This window comes from Rhamphochromis longiceps, linkage group LG13 (genome assembly GCF_057381845.1).
Source record: "Rhamphochromis longiceps isolate RC_006_pf linkage group LG13, R_longiceps_female_GT1.1, whole genome shotgun sequence".
In the NCBI taxonomy this organism is placed as follows: Eukaryota; Metazoa; Chordata; class Actinopteri; order Cichliformes; family Cichlidae; genus Rhamphochromis; species Rhamphochromis longiceps.
The window spans coordinates 11,459,538-11,485,336 of NC_140569.1; the positions used below are offsets into that span (position 1 = coordinate 11,459,538).

The 25,799-nt window shown below is 42.3% G+C and overlaps 1 protein-coding gene across 1 annotated transcript; it reads left to right on the forward strand.

Moving 5' to 3' along the window:
• The first annotated feature begins 10,225 nt into the window (after nt 1-10,225).
• tnfaip3 (tumor necrosis factor, alpha-induced protein 3) lies at nt 10,226-22,278 on the forward strand. The gene is made up of 9 exons (XM_085427816.1): nt 10,226-10,526; nt 12,140-12,545; nt 16,519-16,709; nt 16,807-16,948; nt 17,364-17,534; nt 17,642-17,819; nt 18,004-19,001; nt 19,177-19,370; nt 19,493-22,278. Exons 2-9 carry the CDS (start codon nt 12,239-12,241, stop codon nt 19,766-19,768), a joined length of 2,457 nt encoding a protein of 818 aa, XP_085283942.1. The 5' UTR covers nt 10,226-10,526; nt 12,140-12,238; the 3' UTR covers nt 19,769-22,278.
• The last annotated feature ends 3,521 nt before the right edge of the window (nt 22,279-25,799 follow it).

Consider the following 25,799-nt stretch of genomic DNA (forward strand, 5'->3'; position numbering starts at 1 on the left):
CATTTCTTAGTTGAACCTTGAAGCAGATGGGCTAGAGCAGCAGAAGACCACACAGGGTGCCACTTCTCCTAAAAACATGAAACTGAGCTTATAATTTGCATATGCTCAGCAAAATTGGACAAAAGAAGACTGAAAAAACAAATGAGTCTTAATTTCTGCTGTAGCATTTGGTTAGTAGGGTGAGACTCAAACAACATGACAGCATGAATCTATCTTGCTTTATATCAACGGCTCAGGCTGTTAGTGGCACGCTTTGGACAGCCTTATGCTACAGCCTACCCGAGTATTGCTGCTGACCATGTCTATCCTTTTCTAACTACAGTGTACCCATCTTATGATGGCTGCTCGCAGGAGGATTATGTAATCTCAAACTGGTTTCTTCAGCATGACAGTGAGTTCACAGTACTCACAGTCACTAATCACAGTCAACACAATCAAACACTTTGCCACCAGCAAATCTGCAGCTTGTTGAATCTGTGCCACAAAGAATGAAGGCAGTTCTGTAACTCCAAAAGAGTGTTCAACCAAGTACTTACAAGGTGTACCTAATAAAGTGACTGGTGGGTTTCTCATCGGTAACTTCAAAGTTACAAATTAAAGTTAAATGTGCATGTCAACCTGAGTTTTTGTTCAGTGGTATTGGCAGCATAACATTAATTTGCCACTCGTAGTTTATCGTCACACACAGAGCATTTGTTACCACATACAAGTGGAGACACACATTGGTGATAAACAGCTCAGAGATCCAACGATGTGAGTCATACATTTCTGGTGTACACACCCAGCACCTCCCTGACTGGGAATTAGACTTTGCTCAGCATGTTGTGGCAAGTTTGGTTTCTCTGTAAAATGGGAGTGGCAAGAACAGAGACAGGTAGGGGAAGGGAAAGACAACACAAAGGTAGAGATCGTAAGGGAAAGTAACACAGCACTGAAGCAGGAAGAGAAAACAAATGGTATCACACTGGAACTTTTTAATCCACACCATGGACTATAATTATTTTCCCTCTGTGTTGTTTCTGTTTTTCACGTCACAGAGCGAAAATCTGCTGCACCATTGTTTTCTGTTCATGTAGCACCACAGTTCATGATAGTCAAACTTGGGTATTTGCAGTGTATTTTGCTACACAGTACATCTACAATATAAACACATATAAAATAGGTGCTTAATAAAACTACTGAGTACTTCCACAGTTATTCCTTTTTCGTTGGTGGATCATGTTTAAATGTTTTTGACATGTTTGACCAACAACACAAAATGAAGATATCCCAAAAAGTTGAATCTGTTTGTGTGGACATAGCCTTTTCAGTGGGAGTGACTTCTTCAGTCTCCGTGAATAATTGAGCATGAAGACAAAAAGAAGTAATATTTATTCAACAGTTGTGCATAACAAGAAAGTATCAACAACTTTCACTTGAGACGAAGAGACTTTTGTTTCTTTTCTTTGCTGTAAAAATCTCCCGAAAGTGCAGCTCTAAGAAAAAGCAGCACTGTAAGATGATATCTTTAACACATTAAACGCATCTTTGTAATTTATGTGCTCGATTTTCTGCTGTCTTTATCTGCACAATGCTGACCCCCTCAGGTCTGAGAAGTTACAGAATAAACATGCTGGTGATGAGATAGAGATATTAACAGAGAATAGAAATGAATAGAAATGTGGTTCATATAAACAGGAAATTCTAACAGTGAAAAACTTCTCAGCTGCTGGTTTTATCTCTGTAAAAGTTGTTTTTTTTAAATTCAGCATATCAGTTAAAATTAAAAGTCAACATGTTTTTGTAAGCCCTGAAGTTTAAGAACGAGTGATTCCACAAGGAAAGTAGCAAAAATATTGTTATAGAAATTAAATGAAAGCAATATCAGTACATTAAACGGTACATTACTTCTAATGCTGTTATACACTCACTGGTCACTTTAATAGGTGCGCTTCACGTCGATCCCTGTTTTCCTTCAGAGATTATTTTATTCTTTGGAGATGAATACACTGCAGTCATAAAGGGTTGGATATGGTTAGCAACATTACTCACTTAGTCTGTGATGTTTAAATGATGCTTAATTGGTACTAAGAGGCCCACACCATTTCAAAACCACAAAAAATGTGAGCTGATTGTTTAAATAATGCAGGATGGATCCATGCTTTCATGTTGTTTCTGCCCAATTCTGACCCTGCCATCCAAATACAGCTGCAGAAATTGAGACTCTTCAGATCAGGTAATGTTTCTACTATTATCTCCAACTTACTAACAGTTCACCATCAATGTGAGCATGCTGAAGTGCCCAGAAGTTGACAAATCACAACATATGTTGTATAATGGACTATGTAAATGTTAAGTTACTTTACAAACATTGCAGGCATCGAACATAACACAAATGAATGCTTGATGTGTGAACTGACGTCCAAATATCCACACAACCCGGAATATATGGATGAATTCATGTTGAGCATTTGAAGACGTTGTTTGTCTAATGTCAAGTGCATTTGGTGAAAAGAAAATTCAGCCCTCAGTTTCCCATGCACTCTCATCAGAAGAACCATTTTTATAGCTTCTTCAGGGTCACAAAATATTTAGATTTTCAAATACTATTTACTAACTTTATGATGTAAATCCAAGTTTTTATATTAATTTTATGTTCTACAACGACTCTGGAAAGTCCCTGACGTTAGTAAGTAATTGTGGTGTGAAATGTGCTGTATTTCCTTCTGTATTGTAGTGGAGCAAAAGCAGAAATTAAAGAAAGAAAACAGTAAATACTTCAAAGATTTATTGTGGTACAATTCTTGAACCAATATGCTCAATTACTCTTTGCCACAGGTTACCAGTACAGCTTTAGTAGCTCACTGGTTCCCTTTAGTTTGTGTTTCCACACAATTGCCACTGGAGGTCAGGCTTGATCAGCACAAGAGCTTCCGTGGCTGCGTCATCAACCAGCTGTTCAATCCACAACTGCTTTCTCTGAACCAGTCAGCATCAACTTTTACTACTTTCTTAGGAGTAGTGGCCCATAAAAAGGGGGACATATCACAATTAAACAATGTGAATGTCAGTCTTCACCCCTACACAAAGCTGTGTATACTAATTTTTTAGTGGGGGTTGGTTTCGATCCGCCTCCGAGGTGCTTTCCACTGAGAAGAAGAGTCAGAAGAACATTGAGATGTTCCTCTTCACAGTTCTCTCCAGGGTTCTCCCCGCTCTTCTGCCACCTCATACCAGGATGGGGCTCCGAAGCTTTTGGGGCTCTGATGGAACAATCCGGGTTCAGAAGTCACTCTGAGGGACTGGCCGCACTGTCAGAACACAAGAGACGTTTGACTCTGGAGGATGTATATGGGTAAGAATGAGGCTGATAGATTAATGTAAAGTAAATGGTTTACCAGCAGGATGTACATATCCGACATACCTGTCATAAATCCCCAATTCCACTTGTGCTCCGCCTTTTAACACAGATGAGGAGACTGGGCAGGGTGTATATGCCAACATTATTAGGCTTGACTAAGATTTTGCAAAGCTCATGTTTTTGTTGTTTTGGCAAATGTCTCAAGCTTTAAAACAAAGCACATACAGCATGCAACAAAAGCATTGCAAGTAAGCAGCAGCACGGATTTGCTGCCAGCTAAGATCAAAAAGTGGATGCCACATTTTAAAGTAAAGGTTACTATCAAAGTCTCAGTGAGTCAGATTTCTACTTCATGTTAGCAACTGTTGCTTCCTTTAGAGCATCAACAAAATCCCCTAATATGCAAGGTTTCAATAGACTGCCAAGGAATATAATGCACACTAGCAATATTTATTTGAATTTGATCATTTTTATGTTTTTTTAATTTGAAGAAAGGGTGAAATCTTTGCAGACCCCTCTGTCTGCATGTTCATGGGTTTTCAAAAGCTGTTCAACTTTGGTGTTTCAAGATGGCAACATTGTAGGATGTATTCAAGACCTTTACCTCTGCAAAAAAGTCCTGCATTGATGAAGTTGCTCAATTAAAAGTAAGTAGCCATCATGTCTGTAGAGGCTAAAAGTGTCAAGCTGACATCTACTTTTTTAGTAAGTTATTGTTGCTGATGCATTTATTTGTAAGCAATAGTTTACTGTTGCAGCCAATCCAGTTAGAGCTTACTGCACTGCATACTGCCAGTACTTTCATCTCAATTTATTTTATCAATGCAACATATTTGTGTCCTTGGATTTTTTGAAAAGCATTGTACATATCTAAATTATTATTATATTTATTACTTTAATTGTTTTAAAAGGCCTCTTGTGTGTTAATTATTTAAAGCAAATATTGACAAATAAATGAGGTGAAGAAAAAAGTCCAAAATAAATGAAATGGAAACAAACTGTGCAATAATCTTGAGTCACCCTGAATTTTTATATTTTGCTTCCAGGGAAAGGCTAAACTTGTGTGTAATGTTTTAAAAGTGGTCTTAAGCAATAACTCTCCAGACTTTCTGCAGATCTTTCCAAGGGTTTCTAATTTGTTGTTGTTGTTTTGTTTGTTTTGTTTTTTTGCTTTTTCACTTTTTTCACTCATTTTCAGTCCAGTCCTTGTACCTGACTATTTTAAGAAAAGAATATTTGGGGTTTTTGTTGTTTTTTAAGCACTGACCTATGAATTATTCAACTATAGAGGGATGAAGCAGTGTTCTGTCTACACATAACAGACAACTTAACAAAGACCCCATTATAAAATGCATCTCCTGGGACTTTGCTACTAGCAGCCTGTCACAAAAACACATTTGTTCCTATTCTATATATTTTTAAAAAATGCTAACAATAACACAGCTTGACAGACATAAAATTCTATTTTTGCACCAACAATGGGATTCCCAAAGAACTATTAGCCAAAAACTTGCCCCATCTCTGCATGGTGTGCAGCATATCCTCAAAAATGTAACTTAACTGAAAAACTATTCAGTTTTGAGAAGAAAGTTATAAAAGTATGCACTACTGTGGAATCCTTTGACCTTTTCTTGACAGACATAAATCCTTCCAGACGTTATAAGGAAATGTGGACTGCAGTACAATGGTCAGGTGGTTTTATTACAGTATCATCTGCTGGTCTAATATAGGTCATTTAATGAGGGAAAAGTTCAGCATTGATATGAGACAATAGTGGTGGCGGTGGTGGGGGCAGTGACTAAAAGAGGATTGCTCATACTGGTGATTTGAAACAGCGGAGTGGGCCAGTTGTCCCTTCTGGGGTTTTCCATGTGCTGATGACTATGCTACTTAGCTTTCACCACTTCCACAGCCGGCTAGTATTGATTATTGACTTCCGGCCAATGACTCAGCCAGCATGTGACTCAGTAAGGAACTTTTAAAAAGTTTGGAAACTGAAATTTTTAGCTTTATCTACAATAGCCCCCTCAGCAGCATTCAGTCAAAACAGACCAGAGTTAGATGGGTTTTTCTTAAGTGCCCACTTACTCAATCAAAGGCCTTTTTGAGGTCAGTCAAAGTGACTTTATAGATGTTCATTTTAACAGCCGGTGCGTGCAAAGCATTACCTCAAGGGCAACAGCTTGAAACTTCGAAAGGTAAGACTGATTCACAGAGCTCATTCCTCGTGAATGCTGTCAGGTGTTTTTTAAGTTTCTTTCCCCAAGTAGGTAGAAAACTGAAATGTAGTTTCAACTGTTGGGGCAGCTCAACACAGCAGTAGGAGTCTTTCCACAGGTAGGAGAAAGGAAATAAAAAGTGAGGATCAGCACAGGATAACAACCGCAAGATTAAGACGAACTATCTTCTTTCACAGCGGTGAAGTGGATATTTGTCCACAGTGGGAAAAATATAGAATAAAGTTTTACCTCAGCTTCAGGCCTACTCTAGATTTACGTGAATCCTGCCCTTACATAATAAACATGTTTGTTAGGATGCCAAATTCTTGTTAAAGCTACTTTCAGTTACTGTGACTCTGGCTGGATTAATCTTCTTTTGAAACCTAATGACAACCAAGTTTCTGTGGTCTTTCTAATGGTTGATTCAACACTGAAAAGATGACATTATAAATTATCTATCACTTAACTGAGAACAAATTTACAGACCGACATTAATTTGCGACAGTTCTGTGGTAACTGTGCTCTGTTTCTCGGCCCATGACAGCTGGGATTTGGACCGAATACTCGTATTTGCACGCCGTGCAAAATATACTATTTGTACTTGGTTATTTTTTCTGATTTATCGATTTTATGACACTAGAAATTAGGGGTGGGAATCACAGAATGGGTCATGGCATGTTAATCTAATCTTAAGTGGCCCAGGACAGCGCAATACACGACACAGTTTAAATGTGCATGTGCATATTTGCGTCTGCGTGTGTGTGAATTAAAGTTGCAAATAAAGTGCCAGCTCCTTTATTAAACTCTTTGATTTGCTTTACCCCACTCACTTAGTGAGTTTCTGTTTTTTCATTGCAAATTTAGATAGATATGCCTATTTCAAACAATTGAAGGAATGTACAATCCATATTTTTAAACACAACAAAACAAAATCCCAAATATATTAATTTATATATATATATATATATATATATATATATATATATATATATATATATATATATATCCATCCATCCATCCACTCGCTTCCGCTTATCCTTTTCAGGGTCGCGGGGGGCGCTGGAGCCTATCCCAGCTGTCATAGGGCGAAAGGCGGGGTACACCCTGGACAGGTCGCCAGTCTGTCACAGGGCCAACACACAGGGCCAGACAACCATTCGCACTCACATTCACACCTAGTGACAATTTGGATTAATCAATTAACCTATCCCCACAAGCTGCATGTCTTTGGACGGTGGGAGGAAGCCGGAGTACCCGGAGAGAACCCACGCAAACACGGGGAGAACATGCAAACTCCACACAGAAAGACCCCGGCCTGATGGTGGAATTGAACTCAGGACCTTCTTGCTGTGCGGCAACACAGCAAGAGGCCTGGGAGCTTGAGGGTCCTGCGCAGTATCTTAGCTGTTCCCAGGACTGCGCTCTTCTGGACAGAGATCTCCGATGTTGTTCCTGGGATCTGCTGGAGCCACTCGCCTAGCTTGGGAGTCACCGCACCTAGTGCTCCGATTACCACGGGGACCACCGTTACCTTCACCCTCCACATCCTCTCGAGCTCTTCTCTGAGCCCTTGGTATTTCTCCAGCTTCTCGTGTTCCTTTTTCCTGATATTGCTGTCATTCGGAACCGCTACATCGATCACTACGGCCGTCTTCTTCTGTTTGTCTACCACCACTATGTCCGGTTGGTTAGCCACCACCATTTTGTCCGTCTGTATCTGGAAGTCCCACAGGATCTTAGCTCGGTCATTCTCCACCACCCTTGGGGGCATCTCCCATTTTGACCTCGGGACTTCCAGGTTATACTCGGCACAGATGTTCCTGTACACTATGCCGGCCACTTGGTTATGGCGTTCCATGTATGCCTTGCCTGCTAGCATCTTGCACCCTGCTGTTATGTGCTGGATTGTCTCTGGGGCATCTTTACACAGCCTGCACCTGGGGTCTTGCCTGGTGTGATAGACCCCAGCCTCTATGGATCTTGTGCTCAGAGCTTGTTCTTGTGCTGCCATGATTAGTGCTTCTGTGCTGTCTTTCAGTCCAGCTTTGTCCAGCCACTGGTAGGATTTCTGGATATCAGCCACCTCCTCTATCTGCCGGTGGTACATACCGTGCAGGGGCCTGTCCTTCCATGATGGTTCCTCGTCTCCCTCCTCTTTCTTGGGTTTCTGCTGCCTGAGGTATTCACTGAGCACTCGGTCAGTTGGGGCCATCTTCCTAATGTATTCTTGGATGTTCGTTGTCTCATCCTGGACTGTGGTGCTGACACTCACCAGTCCCCGGCCCCCTTCCCTCCGCTTAGCGTACAGCCTCAGGGTGCTGGATTTGGGGTGAAACCCTCCATGCATGGTAAGGAGCTTTCTTGTCTTTATGTCAGTGGCTTCTATCTCCTCCTTTGGCCAGCCTATTACCCCAGCAGGGTACCTGATCACGGGCAGGGCGTACGTGTTGATGGCCCGGATCTTGTTCTTACCATTCAGCTGACTCCTCAGGACTTGCCTGACCCTCTGCAGGTACTTGGTGGTTGCAGCTTTTCTAGCGGCCTCTTCATGGTTCCCATTCGCCTGTGGGATCCCCAAGTACTTGTAACTGTCCTCTATGTCTGCAATGTTGCCTTCTGGTAGTTCAATCCCCTCAGTTCTGACTACCTTCCCTCTCTTTGTTACCATCCGACTACACTTCTCCAGTCCGAACGACATTCCAATGTCATTGCTGTATAGCCTGGTAGTGTGGATCAGTGAATCGATGTCTCGTTCACTCTTGGCATACAGCTTGATGTCATCCATGTACAGGAGGTGGCTGACAACTGCTCCGTTCTGTAGTCGGTATCCGTAGCCAGTCTTGTTAATGATCTCACTGAGGGGGTTCAGGCCTATGCAGAACAGCAGTGGGGACAGAGCATCTCCTTGGTAGATCCCGCACTTGATGGTGACTTGTGCTATGGGCTTGGAGTTGGCCTCTAGTGTTGTACGCCACATCCCCATTGAGTTCCTGATGAAGGCTCTTAGGGTCCCATTGATCTTGTACAATTCTAGGCATTCCAGTATCCAGCTGTGGGGCATTGAGTCATAGGCCTTCTTGTGTGTGTGTGTATATATATATATATATGTATATATATATATATATATATATATATATATATATATATATATATATATATATAAGCAATTCTGATTTTATGCTTCAAAAGGACTAGAGAGAAGTATAAACTTACCGCTCCTTCCTGTCTAATGACTTAGTCAACTTCAGTTTTCCTTTAATTCAAGAAGACTTTGGTAAGTTAAACTGACAAGTTAATCAAAAAAGAAATCAGGGGGTGTATGCATGTTTTAATAAAAAATAAAAAATACTGGCCCCAGTGTGTTGTATAGTAAGTCGATGCTAAGTTATATGTAGCTCTTTAACTTTTTGGTCCCAGTAGTACTGCAAATTGAATTTGTTTTGTTTTTGATTGACTTAAGGAAATCAAACCATCTAAAAATTTTGCTTTTGTAACTTGCAGCATGTGGGCTTTTCCAACTTTTGTATTTTCACCTCCTCCTAAATGCTAAACTGAAACTTTATTTGTGTTGGAACACACCCATCACACAAAGCCTAAAAATATTTGTCTCTTTATGTCATCTAAATGTGTCACACCTCTTTTTCGCGTGCATAATGCTAACACATGCAACTCCAGCAAGTTGCATGTGTTAGCATCATGCATAACTTAAGCAAACGCTACACTTGGAAATAAAACATAAAGCTCTGACTACTTTTCCGTTGCAGCTTCTGAATGGTAGACCGCAGTAAAACAGTTAAGCATGCTCTGCCACATACTAGAAGCTCAGTCAAGATAATAAAACTTGTCAACCACAACAAACCACAGGTGCACAACAGACTTGTGACTTGACTGTTGTAATGCTTTAGCCGCCTTGACAGCCAAAGTCAGGTGGGTTGCTGGATGATGGAAGATGCACACTTTTCTTGGTAGACTAGAGCAAAGATCATCTGTTGATGTTTAGTATTGAACTCACATGAAAATGAGAGGCACAATTTAACCAAGTGTCAGTTTACGTTTCCATTAGGTGGAGACATATGGAGGTTAAGAGGCTTCCTTTAAGAGGAAACCAATTTTTGTTTTGTGATTTGGGTGGGAAGAGCTAGAAACTTTTGCCAAAATAAAAGAAAACTTCACTTTACATGAACATTGAGCTAACTTACTAATGTAGTGAATGAACCAGCGGGTTAGCAAAGAGCTCACATCTGCTTCTTAAATATCTTTGAGCAAGACAGGAATCCCCAAGAACCTGAAAGTCTGTAATTATATTTACATGATTTGCTAACAATTAAAGCACCATCGCATCATTGTTTCAATAGCTACAGTCATCAGACCATGAATGCACATATCAGTGCATGCAGTCAACAACTCAAATCCATTTCACAATCAGGTAATGAGCTTCGTTTTCCTTACTCATTTGCTGATTCTGAAGGTTAATGATTTATTTTTTAAGGCTGTCTCATGAAATAGAGTATGACGCGAACTGCCTCCCTCCCTCAGTGACGCTCCTTTGTGCTCAGTAGGTGGGATATGCTTTTCAGTATCGAGTCAGACAGATAGTAAAGACCCCCTGGTGGCAATGAGCTGCAACTACAGCGGTTGTGTGTGTGAGTGTGTGTGTGTGTGAGTGAGTAAGAGAGAGAGAGAGAGAGAGAGAGAGAGAGGAAAATGGGTGGACGGAAAGTCCCCGTGTGGAAATCCCCTTTGACTTGGACTTTTTCCTTGTTTTAAAAAAACTATCATTATCGTACGTGTGTATTCTTTTGAAAGGCTTCGCAGGCTGCGAGGGCTCCAAAATAGATCTGATACTGAAAGAAAGAGAAGGTTGAATGGCGCCGAGGACCGCTGCGGTGAGGCTGAGTGAAGTGGCTGAGAGAGGACTAGCCTGAGCATCCGGGAGGCTTTTGTTATTACCCCGACATATTACACAGGTAAGACGCCAGCCTTCCCTCCTTGTGCCTCCCCATGTGGACACACATTTCTTAGCAATTGGGTGAGACTTGGTGGGTAAGACCACGTTTGGGCCTTGAGTAATGTATGGTCGTGTTTCTGGGGACACGGAGGAAGCTTGAAGCCTGCTCACGACAGTGGCTTTGACAGCCATTGTTTACAAAGACGTCACCCTCGAGCGGATAGCAGGACATTTAAACAGCCAAATGTGGCATCGGCGAAGCTACAGTGTATCGATACCCGCGCTGTTAGACGCGATTGAACGCTACATTGTTCCAAAGGTAGTTGTCATTGGAATTACGTAAGCCTTTAACGTCAGCAAAGTCTCCTGTTATTGTGTTTTTGTGTAGCCAGCCATCCTAAACCGCAGCGTCCACCCGGGTGCTGCTGTCTGTCTGCCTTAAAGTGTGCCCCGCTGTGACAGCACGCCACGCTAATGATTCGTGTCAACATGCTCCCTGACATCCAGGTGTCTGTTGTCTGGTCCCTCATGTGACTGACTAGCCCTTTAGCACGGCCTAGTCTGTTGTTGCACCTGCTGCTGTTTGGGTAGTAAAGGCACAGAGGCCAATAGAAGCTCGCTGTTCAGGTGTTTGTGGACTCGAACAGTATCTTTCGACCTGACTGCCAGCTTGCGAGAGGTTGATAGAAGGATGTTGTGGGAAGTTTAAAAGTCAGCAAAACTCCAGGCCCACTTGCTGACCATTACTTTCTACTTCCTCTAAACTGCTAATGCGTCTTCACTGCGTTGAAATGTGAGGGGAAATAGTCCTTTAAAACCTTCCCTTTAGCAAACTTGACTCAAATTGGGTATAGAGGTTGTGCATTGAACCTCAGTACCTTTATACTTAAAGTATAAAAACTGCCAAAAGTTTCCCTAATTTTCCTAGCTTTCAAATTACTGTAACAAATTGGGAAACGTGGCTGAATTAAAGTTGTATTTTATTTCAATTTCATTGTTCTTGACAATGACAATAAATAAATACTACTACTACTACTTTATTTAGGGGAAATAATTCTGCAGCTGCTTGTCTTTTAAATGACTTCAGGGAGTGACGTAAACCCAGGTTAGATTATCTTCCTCCTGTACTGAGAGCAGTGTTTGTGTCTGTACTGAAAGCCTATATTTTTTCTAATGATTCCCAGCCTTTTAAATGGAGACTTTATGCAGGCTGTTGAGGGAGGAGGCCTTGTGACCTTCCCATCAGCCTGGGAAGCCCTGGGTGGCCTTCGGTTAAGGTCTGGAAAGCACCCGTTTATTGTTGGAAGTCTTTGAGCTCAGTGGGACACTAGGAAGCCCTGTTGAGGGAAACTCTCAAAAACCATCAAGACAAAAAGGAGAATTAAAAGAACAAACAAGAATACAAAGGGGTCTTTGTGTACTTTATTCAGTTGGGCCCAGCAGAATCTCCAGGAAAAAGCACCATACAGCCTCCATACTGGAATCATCCTTTGTGATGGGTAGTTTCCCAAACAAACTGTAAATTAAGTTGTGCCTTAAGTCTTAATTTGTTAGGAAGGGGACTCTCCACTGAAAATTTCCCACAAATCCCTGCTGTGAAATAACATGTCCTCTCCGCTTCTCTCCATCCAGTTTCCACGTTGATCCGGCATCGGTGGTTGGTGCCTCCTCCTCCTCTCCTCCTTGCTCCTCTTCCTCCCCTCCTTCCATTCACCTGGCCAGCCATCCGCCATGTCGCAGGGTCAGAACTTCCTCCCCAAATTCCTGTTTGTCTCCAACCTGCTCAAGGCAGTGAAGATCCGACAGCGAGTGCCTAACGATGTGGTGAAGCCTGCTGCCAGCGGTGGCCTCATGCACCACCTGCGGGGTATGCACCGGTACACGCTGGAGATGATCGCCATGAACCACTTCCCCCAGGCCTTCAGGGAGGTGGTTCAGGCCGCCATCCTGGACCGAGCCATGCAGGCCTCATTAGAGAAGGAGAAAAAGCTCAACTGGTGTGGGGAGTTGAAGAAGATGGTGCCCTTACGCACCAATGGTAAGAACGATTATGCTGATGTTGAGGAGCTGTTCTGGAATATGGAGGCTACAGTAAACCAGATTTCTGTGGTGGTCTTGTAAGTGGATGAAGCTCCACGAAGCTTTGTTGATGTTCAAAGATGTTTTATATTATTGGTTGTATAGCAGAGGGCACCGTAAATAACTGCTGTTGGAGCAGTAGGTGATATTCAACACGAATAGAACAATTCAGCAGATTGGTCACAGAGCTAATGTTGAACCATTTCTCCTTGATTTTAGAAGCAAAACATATTGCGCTCAACACAGGATGTGTTTTGCTTTTGTTTCATTTTCTGTGAGAGAGATGGTGAGCTCTTATGAGTCAGGACTATTTGATATGCAAATTCTGAGATGTCATTACTCACAGGCAGGGTTACTGTAAATGACAACAATCGAGGGACGTGAGTTCCGCTTTCACATAGACTCATTTAGCAGCCCCCTTGGTTTTACTGTGCCGACCTTAGTGTTTGACTTTAGGCACCCCACTGCTAAGTCATGTTTTCTGTTACGTGAATGTTGTAAGACGGGAACATCCCAGGGCAGGCAAACATGTAGACTCGGGCCTGATTACTTCTGATCATAGTTGTGTACTGGGAAATTCTCTGGCGTCACATGCAGGACTGTTATTTACTGTCTGTGATGTTTCAGACCCAACTATTTCCACAGTTTTTCATTTGCTGCATTTGGGGTATGCCCCCTCTTTTTCTGTGTAGGTGTGTGTTAGTGAATGTCAGTGGATGTCAAAAAACACACCGTTTTACCTTAAATTCCCCACCTGCCTGACTTTATGTGACTTTATGGATTTGTGTTTGTGATGATCCGTTAGAGCTCATCAGACCTTGTTAAAGCAAACGTGTGTGTCTCTGGTGGCCTTTTCCATCTATACTGCAGTAGCTTAAACACAGCTGCTGTGTACATCAGATCTATTTTAAAGTTAATGGAGAGCAAGGTTTTTGAGAGGAATCATCAGCTATAGCTTCACAACAGAAGGAGGAAGAGGAAATCAGTCATAATTGCAGCTTTGTGCTAAACATGTGAGTTTCCAGAGGAAATAGTTTCTTTCTTTCTCATGTGAGAAATTCCTACATTGGTCACATATCAGAAGTTACTTTGAATAATTACTGGATGGTTGAGGAACTTGCTGGATGTGTTATGTCCTACAGTACTTTTTTTAAATAGTGAAACTCTTTGAAAGGGTCCCTGCCAATTCTGAAGTTAGTAATCACTGAAGGACTTACTGTAACTGTCATCAGCACATAATTCCCCCTTGCAAAGACCCCTTAATTGATGACCAAAATGGATGACTTCTGCTGCCAGTAACCTGGCTGGAATTTCCTGGTTTGCGAAGATGATGTCATAAAGAGGAGACAGAATTTAGTGCCGGAGCGTCTAACTCTGAAGGACCCAGACGTGACTTTGAGCAGAGGACGGACAACACGCACGCACACACTCACACACACACAAGGCTGACTGACTGCTGCTGAGTCACTGGAGCTCAGCAGACACACACAAATACAGAAAGAAAACGTGAGAGAGAAGAAGTCTGTTCACTGATGTCCAGCGCCGTTGTCGGATATCTGTCTCCACATCATCTCAGAACTGAATTTACCAGTGAACCCAAAATCCTTATCTCATTTGGTCTATGCAAATGCACTAAAGATCCAAACCCCATAACCAATTTCCCCGAGCCCGGCTTAATTACGAAGCAAGACCACAGAATATAACTGACCATCAAAAAAAACCCAGACTCATAAAACTTCCACTCCACTTCAATTAAAATAACAGGGCCACATCCGTTTTCCTGATACATCCAACTTTTCCTCCAAGTAAAACAAGGCTTTATTAGAATTCAGTCTCTCTTCTGTCTTGAATGTCTCGGACACATCCGTGGGGTTTTCCCAAACAGTATCCCATGTCTGTCATGTGTCCCCATCAGGAAGGATTTGTTCAGCTACAATACACTAACTTCATGGTTAAGTTACTGGGAGGACACATACACTGCTGCAGTGTTCTGCCTTACAAATAAAGCTTTTAGGTTTCTTTTGGGGCATCCACATTATTCCTCCTAGATTGGGGTATGTGGTATGTGCACTTTGTTTTTATAAGCAAGACTACACAAGGAAAAACTTGATGAGGAGGCGACGCATGAGCAAAGGATGAGCCAGTGAAATTTTCCATATCACTTTCTGTAAAATGGGACATTGGCCTTAGTGGATAATCTATGAGCGTTTTTCTAGTTTGGTAATAATTTACTGCAGTTGTTTACAGTCACAAATCTTGGGCCATTCTCACACAACAACCTGCAGACAAGGTGTGGGAAAGTGCAGCCCTGCTGGAAGAACACTGTTGCAAACTTGTGCTGTCACCTGGACAGTGACCAAATCAACTTAAGTCTGGCTCTGCACTGGTATGTTTTCAGGAAGTTCCCCAGCTTGCCACAGAGGAAGTATCTATATATAACCTGATGGGAGCTGCTGAACCACTTTCATCTTTAGTTTTCAGGCACCTCACTTTGTGATCATGACTTTTTTTCATGCAAGAGGAAGTGATTACGTGTGTGGACATTTGTTTGGATTTGTGTGTACCTTTGGGCCTACATATGTCTGGTGTTTTTTATTAAAAAAGCCTTGCATTTTATGTTTTTGCTGAGTGATGCAAGAGCACTGAAATGGAACAACATCTAGCTGGTCTGAAATGGAGAAGTGTTTTTTTTTCTCTCTTTAAATACAGCGAGATGTTCCTTCAGTTGAAAGAAAACAACTATAGCTTAGATTGCATTAATTGAGCCACACAACAATTAATGCTACACTGAGATCAGATTTTGGCCTATTTAACACTTGCATCAAAACAAAACAACATTTTATGATCCTTTTTTTTTAGAAATTTTTTCCTAGCTGTTTCTTAAACCTACTTAAACTTAAACTTTTCCTGTATAGAGGAGAGATCTTGAAAATGCCTGTTTAATACAGCAGTATTATACAAAGAAGGGTGCAGATGCTTTATGTGTATGAAGTTACTGCCAGGTAAATGTTTGTGGAGGGAAAAAAAAGAAGTACACATTACAGTTCATGTGTATATGCTTGTGCATGTGAGGACCCATGTTATCTCTGCTCATTAATCACAGCATTCATTGGGTGTTGATTGTAGTATTTAAAAAGATAACATTCCATCCGGTCCAAGTCACGCCTTTGTGGAAAGTACAGGACCAGCTGAGTAGCATTGATGAGTTGGGATCATAGGAGGGGAGCATGCACACATGCACTCGCATGAAAGACAGAAGTTAGTACAGGGAAATTCCTGTGTTTAGTGTGGCAACAGGGTTTTTCAGAGCTGCACACATTAACAAATATGGGCTCTGCTGTTTCACAATGAGAAAAAGACCCAGTACTGCCAAAGGAGAATAAATAAAATTCCAGGATTTTTAGCCGCTCACGCTCTCACACACTCGTCTTTTCAGCAACCAAGTCTTTACCTATATTCTACTGACTGGCTGCAGTGATAAAGGCACATACGTTTGGCAAAAACAAATATATGTATGTGAGAATTCTGGTTTTCTATACAGATTTAGATTGTAAAAAGATTCAGTTTTTCAAAAACATGTTCCGGGGAAATTACGGGTCATTTTTATCAGCCTTGTCTGTGGCGTGTGTACTGTTAGATGTATAAGGGTCATATAATAGTCGAAACACCAGATACTAACGACCAGCCCAGCGGCCTGGAAATCCCCAGACTTTAGTTACACTTGTGTGTGTGTGTGTGTGTGTGTGTGTGTGTGTGTGTGTGTACACACATTGCAGTTGCCTGTTTTTTATGCTGTATGTGCATAGCTTTGTATGTGTGCGTGTGCATGTGCCTATTCACAGAAGGAGAACTTTGTGTCCTGTGTACAAAATCAACCAACCATAGTACTAAAAACACATGTGTTTTCTTGCCTCCTCTTTGTGTGTCTGTAGGAGATGGGAACTGTTTGCTTCATGCAGCCTCTCAGTACATGCTGGGTGTTCAGGACACAGACCTGGTTCTTCGGAAAGCTCTCCATGGTGTTTTGAAAGAAACTGACACGGGCGTCTTCAAAGCTCGCTTCCAGGCAGAGCTGCTCCAATCTCAGGAGTTCACCCAAACTGGACTCCGATACACCACCATGGTATGAATTTTCAACTAGATCCATTTTCCATTACTTTGCTTTGAGAAAACTGTGCTCATGCAGAAGTTTATTTCCTAATTGTGTGCATTTGTTCCAGAACTGGGAGGATGAGTGGGAAAAGATTGTGAAGATGGCATCGCCAGTCTCCAGTAGCAATGGCCTCCAGTTTGATTCTTTGGAGGACATCCACATCTTCATCCTCTCCAACATTCTCCGCAGACCCATCATCGTCATTGCAGGTACTCCCTTTTTTATCATCTCAAATTATGCTTATTTATCCTTGTTAGCCCTCAAAGACTCACTGGTTTTGTAAGAGCACATCTTGTAATGTATAATATATCACCACCATTCCTCAACATTTGCTCTCGGTTGTTTTGAAGTCTTCTTAATGCACTGTGTCACTTACTGTCTATCTTAATAAAGAATCTCAAATGACTACTGATGATTTCTCAACTTCAAAATATAAAAAAATAAATATGCAGAAACATGTTTGCAGTCATATTTGAGCAAAGCTTGCTTTTTCAGGATCTAAAATCCTAAAATGACTGCACATTGCTCCATTTATTCCACTTGAATTGGGTGCAGCTCTATAAAAGTTGTTCATTGTCATTTGTTAGAGAGTTATAAACTCTTAAATCTTTGTTCTTTCAACAGACCAGGTGGTCAGGAGTATGAAATCCGGCACCTCCATCTCTCCTCTGAATGTGGGTGGGATTTATCTGCCTCTACACTGGCAACCCACAGAGTGCTACAAATACCCAATAGTGCTCGGCTACGACTCCCAGCACTTTGCACCCCTCATCACCATCAAAGACAGTGGTCCAGGTACAAATCACAAAGAAATAGGTGTTATATATTTGGCACGATAAAGGGACAAAGCAGGACCCCTGTTCATGGATTTGGCTCTGTGTATCTTTAACTGAATTTCCCAGAGATCCGAGCAGTACCGCTGATCAATCCGAGGCGGAATGGCTTTGAGGAACTGAAAGTTCATTTTCTGATGGAGAAGGAGCAGCAGCAGAAAGAGAGGCTCCTCAAAGAGTACCTGCACCTGATAGAGATCCCTATCAGATTGGGCCATGACATTACACAGATTATGAAAGCTGCAAGGTACTTGGGCATTATAAGTTCCATCCATTGTTAAATGCAGCCTTGAACAGCTCATGGCATAAGAATTGTTTTTGACTGATTATCAAAGATAATTTAGCCAAACTACTTTTATTAACTATGAATTTGAAAGGGAAAAAAGTAATAAAATGCAGTTAAGAACCACATTGTATGTCTCTGTCCTAAGGCTGGATGAGGGAAACCTTCCTGAAGACATGAACCTGATGGAGGACTACCTACAGCTTGTGAACCATGAGTACCAGCGCTGGCAGGAGGACAAGGAGCAGGCATGGGCCGCCCAGCCACAGCGTCCGCCACCCTTCTCCGTCTCCCAGCTCTCGCTTATTGAGATCCGCTGTGCCACACCACGATGCACCTTCTATGTCTCTGTGGACACGCAGCCTCATTGCCATGAATGCTTTGAAAAGCGGCAGGCCACTACTGGTGGAGGAGCGAGGATAGAAGGGGTAATTCAGACTAAGGAAGGAGGTTTACAAGGTGGGGTAGGAGTCATAGGGGGATCAGAGACTGAGGTGAGCTCCAGAGGGGCCAGAAGTAGCAGCCCCCCATGCTCTTCATCTGGGAGAGGAGTAGTGTTATCCAGTCCCCGCTCAGCCCCGCCCACCGCCCCCAGCCTCAGCCTATACAGTGAAACACATGCAATGAAGTGCAAGACACCCGGCTGCCTCTTCACCCTAAGTGTGGAGCATGATGGACTTTGTGAGCGCTGCTTCAACTCCAGGCAAAACCATGGACCCCCTGGAGTTGGAACGGCCGCTACAGGACTGCCAGGGACCAATGGGGGGCCTGTCGTTCCCCACCCAGCCCAGGGCTCCGGCTGGAACCAGTGGGGAGGCTGTGAGACCGAGACAGAGCGATGTAACATGTGCAGAAAGGAGGCGTTTAGGATATTCAATGGCTTGTGTCCACCCTGCATGCAGAGACAGCAGGCTCCAGAAAGGGGAGAGCCACAACAGATCAATCCCAGGACTGAAGCCTCATCTTCAGCTTGGACCCAGGCCAGGGACACTGAGCGGCCATGCCTCACTCTAACTCCAGGGCACACATCAGCTTGGCAGGGCCCTGTGGCCCGACCTTGTAAAAGATCTGGCTGCCAGTTCTTTGGGACACCTGAGAAACTGGGTTTCTGCACTATTTGCTACGTAGACTATCAGACAAATCACCGTAAGTCCTAAAACAAAACTAGAAAACACTTCTTGCATTGCACGCTTTTCGTATATATAAAATTTATTATAAAAGCCGTATAGCTGTCTTAATAAACATCTCATTTAACTGTTCTGTTTGTTGTTATTCAAATGTCATATGGCACATTGCTTATGTTGGCCACTGTTTCTTCCAGACCTGACTCCTCCTCCTGCCCCGGCCCAGAGTCGGCATGGTTTGGAGACAGGCTTCCAGAATGCCTCACGATGTCGTGGGCCTGGGTGTGGTGCAGTTGGCAAGGTGATGCTGGAGGGCTACTGTGATAAGTGCTACGTAAAAGAGCAAAGTGCAAGACTTAACCAAGTCGCAAATCGCACGTCCCCTCCTCTGGTAGGTACCTGCCATACCTTCATAACTCCTCACTGTTCTTCACATGTCTTGTTTTTTTCGTGTGTTCTTCTTCTTCGCCTGTTGACAGTTCTTTCCATTCTCGCTCTTTCTCTGTACAAAAGCGTGAACGAGCAGCAAAACCCAGATCTTCGCAGCAATCCCAGACCCAGACTCAGTGCCGGCGGAGTGGCTGCAGTAATGTGTCCCCGGGTTGCACAGACCTCTGCCCAGAGTGCCACACGCGTGGTCAGGGCAGAGAGCCAGGAAGACGGGCGCAGGCGCCCAAAGAAAAGTCGAAGCAGCGGTGCCGGACACAAGGCTGTGACCACTACGCCAACCAAGAGAAACAGGGCTACTGCAACGAGTGTGACCACTTCAAACAGATTTACCGCGGCTGACCACATTTAGCGCCCATGCACACGACAGCGATGATGACACATCGCTAGCACGCTAGAGCCGCCGCCCTGCTGTGGGCTCTCCATGCCAGTCAATGCACCTCTGATACTAACTAACCAACTAACTAACTTGCTAGTGACTAACTAGTTACCTTATGGCCTGAAAATCAAACCCCCCATGTAGAATGTGAAGAGAGAGTGTGTGTATGTGGGGGTGGTGGTGAGTGTGTGTGTTTTCGCAGTAGACATGGCCTCCAGAATACCTCTTTGTGCAATTATTATCATCTGACATGCCCTGCGCACTTACACGGTGAGAGGTTTGGCTACATGTCAGAGCAACTGAATTAACTCTTGTGTACAATATGTATTTAGAGGTACGTAGTGAATCGTGCCGGACAAAATGATTGTATGTCGACATAACAAGAAGCATCTGACATTGCTTTCTAGACCACAGCCAAGGATTTATACCCCCCGTCTGTCTGTCTGTCTTAACCCATCTGTGTATCTGTCTGCCTGTCTGTCTAGCATTTGCTCTGAAGAAAGAGAGATGCAGTAGTTGGGCATGCCCAACAGCAAATCTCTGTGAAAATAGTCAGCAGAAGTGTGCAAAACTGGGCCAAAGGAAAGCAAGCAAAGTGCTTGAAATTAAGTTAAATGGCATTCACCACTGTTTTGCTTAAATCTCCTAAATCACTCATCTATGTCCTCACAACCCAGACAAAGATTTTTTTTTTCTCAAAAAGATTCTCTTGCAGTCAATATTGTAAAAATGGTCAAATATTGATTTTCTTCCATTAGCCAGACAATAGCAGGGTTAGTTTATATTTTGAGGCTAATTAACCTTATTACTGTTACATATCTGATGTAAATTGCTTGATATGGAAAGTAAAAAAACAAATTATAAACTGTGCAGGACAGACAGGGCAGGCCCCTGTTAGTTTTGGTGCTACATGTACAGAAATACAAGCCTCTCCATTGTAGCCAACATGCTGGTGGTTTCAGCGGACAGAAGGCAGAGATCACAGTAGAGACAGGACTCACTCTCTTTCAAAACCTCCTTTCCTTCCTCTTATTTCCCTTTTTCTCCAAAACAAATCTGTTGCCTTGGACGTTGTTTTCCTGTTTACTTACCACTTAAGCACCTAGAAACGCATAGACACATGCGCACACATATCTACACAATGTATACACCAACATAATATCGTCAGTCCTGTTAAAAGGGGATTGGCAACTGTGAGGAGAACTGAGACTACAAGGACAGGCGAAGTCTGGATAATTATCCACCCTACTACTGTATACACACGCACACATGCAAACACAGCTTTGTGAGATTGTATGTCCCCACCCCAGCCTGAGGTAATGTGTAGGTAAATGAACCTGTAAAGATGCATTCCTCTCTGCTTCACCCTCCTGGATGTGCCAAGGCATCACTTTCAAAACTTCAGAGAGCAATCCTGTTGCCTGCTTTGGCTAATCTTGTCTATCTGAATGTGTTTGTGCTGCTTGTACAGCAGCACAGTATTGGGGCTGATCCTCGATAAGTTTTGCCTTTACATAGTGATTGAAATTTTATGGACCAGAGGGGCCTGATCAGTGATTATGGATCAGTGCTCCCACTTATAAAAAATGCTTTTGTGAACATGGATCTTAGTCCATACCGTAGGACCTTCCAACCCGATGCCTCATCTTCAATACACACACACACACATACACACATACAGATAAAACGTACGCGTGTGTGCGTCTGGAGTACACAAAAAACTGACATTCCTCCTCTTTTTTTCTTTTCTTTTTTTTTGAATTTCAAATGTATTTTGATATATTTGTTTTTTTTTCTGCCAAAAGAGGAAAAAAAAACAAAAAAACGTGCCATCAATTGCCAAACAGTTGTTGTTACCTCCTTAAAAACGGCCAGCCTGGACCATTCTAAACTAACCAGAGTGCCACAGATTGACATCTCCTGTTCTGCGCAACCACAGACTTCAGCTAATCCAGATCTCTCATGCTGAAAACCCCCTAATGGACACCATCTTTCCGTGAACTTATCTTTTATTCAGATACGAAGAAATGTCTGTCTGTAAAGATAAGCTCAAACATGAAACATTTATCAGACTCAAATTTGGTAATAACTGGAACCTCTTTCCCCTCTTACTTTAGCTGTGGGCAGATATCCATCTGTGGCTCTAGTTAGAAAAGCATAGACAACCAGGCTCTTGGTCTGCCTTTTCATTCAACTGTATCTAAAGCTGTCAGGCCAGCCCACGTGTTGACGGCCTGGACGTAGATCTCTGTGTGCTTTAATCACCTCTAGACAAACCTTAATCACTTCAAGGCCAATTAGTGCTCAGCTCATCATAACCTCTTAACAAGGGGCTCTGACTGAGTTTGACTGGGAGGAGATCACATAAGTTGCACATGACTTGTCTAAGCTGCTGAGGCATTTAGGAATGGTACTCCGACCTGTGTAGGGACATTCCAACAGTAGGAAGAGCATCGACTTAAGAGCAGAAGGTGTAACAAAACATGCAAATGGTGTGGAAGTTTCTTTGTGTGACTTTTTGACAATAGGGTATTGTATGAAAAAAGCCTGGTTTTATTTGTTAAGTATTTATTCATATCAAAATATCTGTATTGTGTGATTCAATAATTATTTATATGTCGTCCTGAAATGAATTATTTTTATTAAGAAATCTGAAATCTGACTGATGTGTTTCTTGGGTCTGTACTTACTGTGTGTGTGCGTGTGTGTGTGTGCATATACTTGTGTGGATGTATTTTGACATCAGGTGGAACCGTAGAATTTGATTTGCGTGAGGATTGGCGTCAAACATTTATTATATTGATAAAAATCATATTAACGTGCAGCCCCATGTCAACAAGTGCAATCGCTGTCAGGGGAGAGTTTATTATAAGCTTTTGAAGCTACAACTTACTGATGAGTCTCAAATGCATCACCTGCTTGCAAACAACACCACAAACATCATTGGTGATGACCCTAACTCTAGAACTAGGCAATTAGAATATGTTTATTGATTTATTAAGTTGTTCTCCAAAATATTTTCAATTGGGAAACAAAGAAAGCGTTTATTCAAAGTGACATACATCAAAAATATCTATGTTTTCCCCCCAAAAAGTCTCCAAAATATACAATTATAGGGGAGTGCTAGGGTTATGGATGGGATTATGCTTACTTAAACTTCATTGGGTTAAGTTGCTGTTTGGAAAAGAAAGTTGTAAAGATGAGCTTGTTGCATTTATGTTTAAGTGTATGATGGTTCCAGTTTAAAATGAGGTTTTGCAGAAAGGGAACATTGTGGGTTTTTCGAGAACAGCTCATTCAACCAATGCATGAGTGACTGAGGTCATCAGTAACTCGACATCAAAGGCAAAAAAAAGCACGTCAGGCTGTCATTGTGAGGAGAGTTTTGTCCCGAATGAGTAATGTTGTATAGTGGTTAACAGCTTTTCCTAATGTGTGAAAGTTCCAGACCAGTAGGAAGCACAAGTTCCTGTGAAGGTTGTGTTAGGAAGGGCATCTGGTGTAAAAGTGCGCAGGTCCGTCTACTGTGGTCTACTGTGGTGACCTATTGTGAATAATGGAGCAGCTGAAAGAAGCTAGAACAATGCAAAAGTTATTGCTTTTTACTCCCTATACTTCATTAAATACTGTTTCGGTGTTAAAATTATAATTGAGTCAGGGTAAAGCCTGGGGCCCTTAGTTATGATGTTATGATCAGTGAAGGTCCTTATAAAGATAGCTAAATATGGCCTTGTGTGTATGTATATGCCTCAACACACAGAGAGTGGAGCAGGCGGCAGCCACACAGGGGAAACAGTGGTAAGAGAGTACTTTTAGCCAAAATATGGGAAGTGTTCATCCAAATGATGTCAGACTTGGCATCATACTTAGTCAAGTCCCCAGCAACACACTCACCAAGCTTGAACTGGGTTGGATAAACAGTTGTCAAAATAGGCAAAGAAAAAAGAAAAGAGAGACATAATTCTCGAATTATTATTAGTAACATTACAAATGGGTTTGTTCGGCATTTTTTTCTATTATTTTCTTGTGGCTGGTTAGGAGGGGGCAGGAGAATACAGTATATGAAACACTATAATGTGTTCTAGCCTGCATGCACTTGCATATGGAGTCTGCTTGTGTTCTCAGATGCTCAACCTTCTTCTTATTGCTTCTCTTTACTAAGCTGGATATTGCTTAACGCTGTTTCTGCAGACAAGCACTTGCACTCTGTTGGCAACAAATCCATCTCCAGTGTAGGAAGTATAGTGGGTGCTGCAAAAACATCAGATAAATGACTACTGAGGCCTGGTTTAGATGTGGCAGACTGCACCATTTTCCCATATGCTTAACTGGGTTAGATTTTTTTCTTCTTCTTTCCGCCTTTGATGTTCTTCTTTCTTTTGTCAGTTATGCAGATTTCCATAAAAGAAGCGCAAACAATAAGGTTTTTTCCTTCTGTGCTTTTTTTTTTCTTTTCTTTTTTGGTCACTATATTCTTGTTTCCAGGTTATTGTAAGGCTTTTGTGCTAAAAAAGAAAAGAAAAGAAAAAAGGGAACCCCCACCCTCACAAAAGAAAACGCAGTTTACTCAGGAGGAGTGGGTCACACGGTGGGAGGGGGGAATTTGGAGTAAGGGGAGATATGGCAGTTACAGGTGGGGAATTGGCAATACTTATATATGGTAGGGCTGAGGTGACATTTAACAAACGTGGGACTGCAAGGTTTGTGCGTGGGGAGATTGGTAGGCTGATGCGGTTTCCTGGAAATACCCCAACATGCAAACGCTCTTGTAAAACCGTTCTGACAAGCAGGCAAGAAGTGTTTCACTTGAGGTTTCTCATGAGTGTGGTGCAGCAGACCTTTCTATTCATACGCAGTATGAATAAATATAGTGAAGCAAATTTAGTTGCAGATTACAAATAGCCCATTTTTATTGCCAGACTTCATTGAATAGCTGATCCTGACAGAGAGATGACTTAGGCAAAAAGTATATTAACAAGTTTGCAATTAGGAAAATGTATGCAAGTGCATACACAAATACATAAATTAATCAAATGTTACATACCAGACCCAGTAAATTCTTAAAATTCTTATTTAGATAAGGACTAACACATGACTAAATGCTATACAGCTCCAGTCTGCTAGGCTTGATTAACCTGTCAAGTTGGCCTTGTTAGGTGAGGCTGTGTGCAGTCAGGAATAGGACCCAAGGTGCAGACTCCGGAGACAGACGTGAACTCAAAAAGGCTTTAATGCTGAACGCAACATGACATAACTAGAAAAACTCAAAATAAACTTACACCAGTGGACAGGCAAAACACACAGCAAAATAAACGGTAGATCGCGACACGGACACAAAGAAACACTGGGCTTAAATACACAGAGGGAGCAATCAGGGAATGGGTAACAGAAGGGAAACACAGCTGGGGCAAATCAGGCCTAACGAGACAAGAGGAAGCAAAACCAGACACATTAACATCAGACATGGACTTTCAAAGTAAAACAGGAAACACATAACACAGACTGAACAAAGACACAGACTCATATGCAGGCACTACAAAGGGAACAGAGACGTGGGAACAAGGCAGACACAAACACTTAGGATACACAGACGCGAACTAGACAAGGGGATGCAGGTGATAGGGGAGACATAAGCCATAAGACGGAACTCAAAGAAACCAAAAACTAGAAAGTATAAATAATAACATAAACTCAAACACCCTGGGTCAACGACCCAGGCATCCTAACAGGCCTGGGGCAAAAATGTGCTGTTGTGTACCTTTTAATGCTGCAGCAACAACATCGTCTTCAGTTTAATTAAATTCAGTTTTATTTAAGGCATTACATTTATTAATTTAGGGCTGCATGGTGGTTAGCAGTGTTGCTTCATAGCAAGAACGTCCTGAGTTTGACTCCACCATTTGGCCGAGGCCCTGCTGTGTCAGTCTGGCGACTTGTCCAGGGTGGACCCTGCCTCTCGCCCTAAGGTAGCTGGGACCAGTAAGACGAGCAGAC